General features: G+C 47.1%; 1 protein-coding gene across 1 annotated transcript in view; it reads left to right on the top strand.

Moving 5' to 3' along the window:
* The window catches only part of LOC146026617 (uncharacterized), a 34449-nt gene extending 26668 nt beyond the window's left edge, over positions 1-7781 (top strand). The window contains exon 2 of the mRNA XM_083157427.1: positions 7025-7781. Within this exon, the coding sequence (XP_083013553.1) occupies positions 7025-7212 (188 nt within the window). The 3' untranslated portion in view covers positions 7213-7781. The remainder of the gene's footprint in view (positions 1-7024) is intronic.
* The last annotated feature ends 259 nt before the right edge of the window (positions 7782-8040 follow it).

An 8040-nucleotide genomic window follows, 5' to 3' on the forward strand; every position in this document is an offset into this window, starting at 1 on the left:
CAGCCAGCATTTTAAGGGCTTCCCCAAAACAACCTCTGAGTGTTCGATGCCTGCGTGGGGTGGGTGGTTGACGTAAGCACCCGTCCCCTTTCTCGGCCATCTCCGTCCAGGCAGGGCCGGTGCCAGACACCGGAGCGCCCCAGGCAGGTGGGGGCGCTCCGGCGCTCACCGGGGGGGGCATGTGTGAGTTTGCCGGGTATTCAGACGCTCCACACGGGAAGGGGGGGGGGTGTCCTGGTATTGCGGGAGAGTCCCAGCAGAAGGAGAATGCTGCAGGTGCCAGCACAGAGCAGGGTGAGGGAGCAGCAGGGGTGAGTCCCAGCACAGCGCCGGAAGCAGTAACGGGAACACCGATCTTTGCGTGCACATTGATTACACCAGGAGGAGCAGGGCCCCGCCGCCCGGCTACCGCTCGCCTGAGCACCGAGACTGCCCGAACTTCTCCGCTCTAGCCTGCAGACTGCTGCCCTGTACTGTGCCCCGCCTGGCTTGTTTCCTGAGTCCGAGATAGCGATGGGTTCAGCCATATTGCCTCCCCCAGCGCCGGAGACCATTCCAGAACTGCAAGCAAGGTATTGCGGCGGCAGGCCGCCGCATCATTCCACGGGGGGAGGGGGGGTTGCCAGGGGCGGGGGGTGACAGGGGATGCAACACTCCATGGGTGGGGAGGGGAACGGCTGCCTAGTCGCTCAAGAGAGGGGTGGGGGGAGTTGCCACTGCCTGCTGCCACCACTCACCTCTATCCAGGGGGGGGACCTGCTCAAAATTGCTGCCCTCCACTGGCCGTCTGCGTCCAGGATAAGTAAGTATAGACTACTTTTATCCACGAACGGAGGAAAAAAATCAATCGTTAGTCAACGACCATCGATTTATTTTTTGTCTAGGTGGCCGTATGAGAGGGGATGTGTTCGCATACACATGCTAGCGAGAGGATTCGCGTGGCCGAGTACATACAGCCTAGCGTACGGGGCTGAATCAGGCCCACAGTAACCCGTGCATGCTCTTCCGGGAAAGCGTTCTGTATCTGTGTTTCCGTCTCCCATCATTTATAGAAATGTAATATTTATCAGTAACTAAACGATTTGAAATCAGATGAGCTCTGTACATATCCCGCAGCCTCTCCTATCTACCCCAAATGTCAGGGGAGATTGATTAATCCTCTGTCAAGTAGCGATTGTTTTATCTCTTCTCCAACATAAACCCTGGAACTTTGCTGGAGAGACGCCAGCAAGACAGAGGATAAGACGCTACGGCTGCCGGCCCCTCCGGTCGGTGACTTGGATTTCAGCAGCTGAAGTGGTTCCATTACTTTGTAAAAGTTACATTCGTACTTTGGTAATCACTGTGTTCCCATGGCAACCTCGATTCGCCATACTCTAATGTAATATTACCAAGATACAGAGAGAGCCATGAAACCGATCCCTGTATATCGGCACAAGGGTCTGATTCAGTTTGGTTAGCAAAGCAAAAAATTCAGTTTGGTTAGCAAAGCAAAAAATGCACGCAAGTTTTGAGTGGGATGTGTTCAAAATTGTTGTGTAAAAATAAAGCTAACATCTGTGGGCTACATGCAAAAGCAGCCTTGTATTTACCCTGCACAGAAACAGTATAAATGTATTTGCTGCACAGCAACATGTTTGTATAAATTCCAGACATTTGTATATTGAATGCAAATCAGACTGACGACCTATACACACTAGAGGATATATTTATATAGCTCAGAAAGGGCTTTCTGAACGTCATCTTTTAATATATCTTCTAGTGTGTACACTCAATATTGTTAACGATGCGTGCATTCGCACATCGTTAACCACCCCCTTCCTCACCCTGCTGCTACAGACAAGGACAGTCCTTTTTAATGTCTGCCATGATATGTAGATCGCTCAGCATGATCGCGTAGCACACAACGCTGCACAGCGATGCGTCAGAGCTGTGTGCTGAATGATTGGTCAGGGCCAGTGTTCTCCGGTGAGCACATTAGCCCTGACTGGCAATCTAACTAGATTTATTCTGCATGCATTGCTATTGCTATGGCCCCTACACATGAAGCGATGTAGGGTCATTTTCTTAGCGATCTAGTCAGATCGATTAGAAAATGGGATGAAATCGCCCCTTGTGTAAGCAAGTCATCAGTTAAAAAGTAAAACTTCCCATTACATTTTACAGAAAAGCAGTTTTTGATCACACATTCTCCCACCTCATGGTAAGGCTCCTGTCTCTTCTTCCTGGTAGCTGCTCTCTGGTCCAGTGCTCTGATTGAGCACACAGATCCACTCACAAAGCAAACTTGGTAGAAGAAGCTGTTACAGCTGCTCTGTCTCTTAAACCATACCTTCCAACTGTCCCGGTTACAGCTGGAGAGTCTCCCTAATTGCAGGCAGTCCCACTGCCCCTCCTGCGGGTCACAGTGTCCCGCGGACAGGGGGAGTGGCATTTGGAGGAAGCTGGAGATCTCCCCTGCTCTGATTGGTGATCAGAGAATGGATGCTACAGAGCAGGGAGGGAGCTGCTGGACATGCACCAAAAGTGACAATAACTGGGGTAGTGTAGTTAGGCCATGCCCCCTCTGTCGAGAGACCATGCCCATTGGGCTTCAAGCTCCATCCCCTTTTCAAGTAGGGTGCGTCAGGTCCGCTTAAACCAGATGTTCTGGTGGCAGCTGTGGATATTGTATTATGTACTATTGCTATTGTCATAATGTGAGCCACTGACCAAAAAAAAGGGGGGTTTCCAGGCAACCAGAAACTCCCCCTGCATTTGCCTATTATATTGATTGCAGTGTGAAAGGGGAATTACAGTGTGATTCCACAAGGCAGCCAGCCCACACCAGCCCATTAACTTTACTTTGGCAAATGTCACAGAACCATAGTCAACACAGAAAATATATTACACATAATTGATAATGATGGAGATTAACAATGATAACAATGGGTTTATTATATACTGCCTGTACATAATATATGCATCATTATCAGCTGCGGCATATTCCCATCTCCCACACTGGCTGATAATAGAACCACATCATGCCCTTCACACCAAATCTGAATTTCTGATGAGCTGCCCTTTCAGGGTATTTCCTAGGGGTGGGGGGGAGCGGTCTATAGAGATGTCAGCTCTTCTGTTCTGGCTCCGACACTGTACAGTCATTTACAATAACTGTCTGGAACATTTGACACTTCACAGACGGGATCTGGCGGACAGGCCTTAATTAGCCAACTTTGTTAGCGCTTCGTAGTAATGTTATTGTAGAAATAGCATATTTATTTGTAACGAGAGCTGGCAACCTAGTTCTCAGATGTAACCGAGATGAACAGTGTATTTCATTATAAGGATAAGTTTTATGACTTTCAGGGGGAGATGTATTAAGCACCCAATTAGCCTCTGTCATTATCTAGCACAGTCTATAAAATGGTAGAAGTTTGGGCAACTCCAAGACAAGATAAATCTCCCCTTCAGGGTCTTGTTCCCCTTTAATATCCTTAAAGGGAAGAGAAACGGTGGTCCGCAGAGAGTGGGCAGCCGTTCGCAGAAAGGATTCCTTTTTGGAGGCACACTTTTAATTTGTTAGAAATGATGTATAATGACTGAGTTAAAACTTAACTTTTAATTCCGATTAATTTAAAATAGTGGTAACTCTATAGAATCATATGAAGCATAGTTAGCCATGAAGAGTTGAACCACAATTTAAATATTTTAAATATTTAAGTATACTAGTACTTGATTCCTGGAGGCACCTCCAACGTTACAACTGTTGTATGTCATCAACTATACAGTCTTTCCAGTTGGTTCTTTAACTATTTTTAATTCTCTTATTGTCCTGTGCATGATACTATTCCTACTTGTCCCCTTTAATATCATATTATAGGAGGAGAGCTTGTAGTCACTGCAGTGATCAGCAATAGCAACAGCGACACCTAAAGGCAAGAGGAGGAATTTCATGACAATTGTCAACAGCAGTTGGTTGGACTATACTAAGGGATACCTAATGCATGGCTAATCATCATGACACCTATACACCTATAAATTGTCGACATACCCTAGGTTGACATTGACAGAAAGTCGACACAAGCAAAAGTTTGACATCAACATGGTCGACGCTGAAAAGGTCGACGCGGGTTTTTTCATGTTTAGACAACAAGCAGCTGAAAACATTTTGGCATATCTATAAATTATTTAACATTGACATTATTTATTTTATATTTATTAGATTATTTTAATATTATTTTATCGACAGCCTTTTAACCACAGCCCTTGTCCCAGTTCTTGATAAATGACCCTAGACATACTTGCCTACCCTCCCGACCCCCGTGAACGTGGGCAAGTCTCCTGCATCGCTGCCGCAGTCCCGGTCCCCCCTTCCCCCGCTGTATAAAATGCCAAATTTTGCCTGTCCGCGGGGAGGGGGCAGTACTAAAATGGCAGGAATTGCGGCACTTTGCATTATTTTAGCCCCTCTCCCAATCCGCTGCTGACTGACATAAGAGCGGGGCTTGGTGACGTCAGCCTCGTCCCGCCCCCGGCACGTAGCCTCGTCCTGTCCCCCTTTCACTTCTCCAGGAGTGAAAGGGATGGCCATTGTTGCCATTGCCATCAAAGGTTACCATCGATGGTAATCAAAGGTTACCTTTGATGGCAATCGATGGAGGGAAACTATCTGGTTCTCCCCCATTGATGGCCAAAGTATTTGACATCGGCCATAAACCATTGATGATTTTGAATCATCAATGGTCGATGGCCATCCCTAGAGAGGAGTTATAAAAAATAGACAGGTATGATAGAAACACATTCAAAGTTGCTGCAGTAGGCAATAATTAGGACAAATTTTCTAAAAATGTTCTAAATCCCAGTTACTGTTCTATGGCCCTTATTCAGATCTGATCGCAGTACAAATTTGTTCTCAAAATGGGCAAAACCATGTGCACTGCAGGTGGGGCAGATGTAACATGTGTAGAGAGTTAGATTTGGGTGAGTTATTTTGTTTCTGTGCAGGGTAAATACTGGCTGCATTATTTTTACACTGCAATTTAGATTTCAGTTTCAACACACCCCACCCAAATCTAATGGGCCCCATACATCAGCAATTAATTGTGACAATCCTCCGTTCTGGAGATGATTTTCACATTTAATCTTTAATGTGTGGGCTCCCCCTTTTGGCGATCCCAATCAAAAATTAATAGGGATCGCCAATCGATTGCTGAATCAGATTTTTAAACATGTTTAAAAATCTGGTTTTATTGGAGTTTCATTTTTGTATGTGTGGGCATTCTAACAGGAAAATTCTGCTGAAATCTGTAATGTGCGGGCAAGTCAAATAGATTGAAGAAACCATTTATCTGGCGGGGGGGGGGGGGGGGGGGAATCACTGGATCTTTGAAGCAATTAAATTGTGATTGCTGATGTATGGGGGCCATAACTCTCTCTGCACATGTTACATCTGCCCCACCACATGGTTTTGCCCATTTTGAGAACATATTTGTACTGCGATCAGATCTGAATAAGGGCCTATATCCGGTGACGTCAGTATGCAGTTATATTATATAGCCCTCCTACAGTATAAGAAGTCAGATTCTGGTACTAGGTGCAACCAGAGCTCTTTCCTGCCCCCGCTTGGTGTCTCTGCTCACTGAGCCATCTTCACCTCTGCCCCAGCCACCCAGCCAGCGATATGAAGTGTTTGTGCTGCAGGAGACTCCAGGATCTTCTGCCTTCATGGACTCTGAACATTGTCAGGCGAAGGGGAAAAGCAATTATCCTCCATGGTGAAGGAGCACTCACCTGTAGGATGTCTGTCAGTGAGGGGGACACCTCAGTGTAGAGCCCTGCAGTGTTCTTCACATGTGACATTTCCGTGACAGTATCAGGACCAGAGACAGTATCAGGACCAGAGCAGCCCTGTAAATCCAAACTCATATGCAGCTTTTGCTATGTACGAGTTCGCATGGGAATGAATCGCATAATAGAAAAGCAGCACTTACTGTACGGGAGTTATTTCAATTACGGCCCTCAAGCAACACTTACATTGCGTGTTCTCAGTATCTTCTGGTTGGAGCACAGGTGCATTCATTACTAACTGGCACATTGTGAGTGACACACTTATAGAACTAGTTCCGCGGAATGTGCCATGCGCTGCTGTACGGAGGGGGTGGAGGAAGGGCTGCGTTGGTGATACGGTAATTTGGTCCACAAGCATCTGGTCAATGTGCATTGGGTTGACACCAGTAGGTCGACATGCAGAAAGATCGACATGGTTCTAGGTCAACGTGTCATTAGGTCAACACAAGCATTCGGTCGACATGGGCAATGTAGACAGTCAAAAGGTCGACATGGGGTTTTTCACTGTTTTTTAGCCGACATGTGCCGACAGGCGGTATTTCATGCCCTACTATCCACTAGGGTGTGGTGGGAGAATAAAATAGTGCGCCGAGCGCAGCGAGCCATGCGAGGGGATGCGGTGCTACATTTCAGTGTCCATGTCGACAGTGTCGAAATTTGGGTAAAAAAACTGAAAAACCCCAATGTCGACCTTTTGACTGTCCACCTTGCCCATGTCAAGCTAATGCTTGTGTCGGCCTGATGATATGTCGACCTAGAACCATCTCGACCTTTGGGCATGTCGACCTAATGGTGTCGTCCCAATGCTTAGAGACCTAATGATCCATACTCCTGCGTTCCTAAAACGGGGACATGTGGGCCCCATTTTCTAGTTGGAGAGAGCCAAGGATCACTTCCTGGCCTTGGAGCCCCCATTTCCATTGGCAGGTAGGGTCAGGCCCTTGGTCAGGAACTGAATGTTACCGTAGGACTGTAAGGCAGCAAACGCTGCCACCCACTGTACAATAGGCAATGTAATCAATGTATTAAGGGGCAGACTAGATGGGCCAAATGGTTCTTATCTGCCGTCAAATTCTAGGTTTCTATGTTTCTATTGGTGCATAACTTCCTTTCCATTCACAACAGTAACACCCTTTGCCTGTGTAGTGACTTTTTCTGACTATTCCATTTTTCTATTTTCTTCCCAAACCAGACTGGATTTTTGGCTCCAGCCCAGATGCCACCGCAAACAAGGGCGAGATCAACCGTATCAGCCCCAGTGCAAACGAAACCAGCGAGAACCTAGAACTTTCTGTGTCCTCTAACCATCTGGAGCAAGCCCCCACCGGAGAGTTCTTCGTACGTATGGATGAGATCACCCACCTTCCCCAACAAACATGACACCCCAACCCCCTGTCAGCTCTCGTCTTGTTCTCTCAGGATGAAAACAGGATAGGTTTTAAGGCTGTGACTGCCGGAGTCCATCTGCTCAGTAATTACACTTTTATTGAGGTCTGATCGAGAGGACATTTCTCAAGGACTGGTTACATCATAAATGCAAACGTTGGGTGATAAATACCCAGATGTAATCCATAAATTGTTTTCTGTATTTATTCTGTGACGTCTGGACTAGTTTTTAAAGAAACATGCACAGCAAGGAGTGTTTAGTCCCCGCCCCAACATGTCATTGTTAGAGTTCATCGGGATGCAGTAAAAACCGGACCCGGACAAGTCCCCGGAACGCTGGACCGGACATCAAACTCTGCATTCCGGAGCTTGTAGTGTCCGTTCCGGGGGGGGGGGGTTGTCTTGTCCAGTGGTATCCCTGTTATAGCTTTCACCAGGGACATGGGGAAGGGGAACTTACAGCCTCCCCGTGTTGTGGTCTGGACCGTTCTGTTTTTATTACTTTCCTGGACCATGCAGGGAGGCTGTCATCTCCTCTCTCTGATGACAGGTATCACAGCAGCCCCCCCTCCCCCCCCCCGGACCGGACACTATAAGCACCAGAATGACATATATTTATGAAGCTTACACACACTGCAGCTTTTCCAAACATCGCATATTCCCTGCGCCCCTCAACGTGTTGTTAATTCATAAACTCACCATCGGGTATCCCCAGGTCCACACTTACAAGTTAACACACTAAACCAGGGCTGGCCAAACCGGTCCTCGAGATCTACTAACGGTCCACGTTTTCCAGGTTACCTAGCTGGTGCACAGCTGTAG

Source organism: Crinia signifera, chromosome 8, assembly GCF_055691185.1.
Source record: "Crinia signifera chromosome 8, ASM5569118v1, whole genome shotgun sequence".
In the NCBI taxonomy this organism is placed as follows: Eukaryota; Metazoa; Chordata; class Amphibia; order Anura; family Myobatrachidae; genus Crinia; species Crinia signifera.